Source organism: Diaphorina citri, unplaced genomic scaffold (assembly GCF_000475195.1).
Source record: "Diaphorina citri unplaced genomic scaffold, Diaci psyllid genome assembly version 1.1 scaffold114304, whole genome shotgun sequence".
Taxonomy (NCBI): Eukaryota; Metazoa; Arthropoda; class Insecta; order Hemiptera; family Psyllidae; genus Diaphorina; species Diaphorina citri.
Window position 1 is genome coordinate 1 of NW_007491246.1, and position 280 is coordinate 280.

Below are 280 nucleotides of genomic sequence, written 5' to 3' on the forward strand. Positions count from 1 at the left end.
TGTGTCGTGGACCTACAACGAGAAGGAACAATCCCAGTCGTGTGGCAGCGTTGTGTTCCATAGTTTCGATCCGGTCACAGTACAGCTCAGTTTGGATAGGAGCAATGTGCAGCATGAGAAGCTTGTACTGCGACTAGTGCGTCCTGTGATTGAAGGATTCAGTGTTTCCTCAGCCGGAGAACAGGGAGAGAAGGAGGGAGAGGAGAAGATGGAAAAGGGAGAGAAGGAGGAGAGTAAAGGTTCCGAAGAGCCGGAGACGAAGAAACGAAAGAAGAAGAGT

At 50.4% G+C, this 280-nt stretch overlaps 1 protein-coding gene across 1 annotated transcript; it reads left to right on the forward strand.

Annotated features, from left to right (window-relative positions):
- Positions 1-5: 5 nt before the first annotated feature.
- On the forward strand, positions 6-277 carry LOC103524126 (exosome complex exonuclease RRP44; the record flags this gene model as incomplete). The annotated part of the gene is made up of 1 exon (XM_008489131.2): positions 6-277. A coding segment is annotated over one exon (272 nt), but the record flags the coding sequence as incomplete, so codon positions are not given.
- Positions 278-280: the final 3 nt, after the last annotated feature.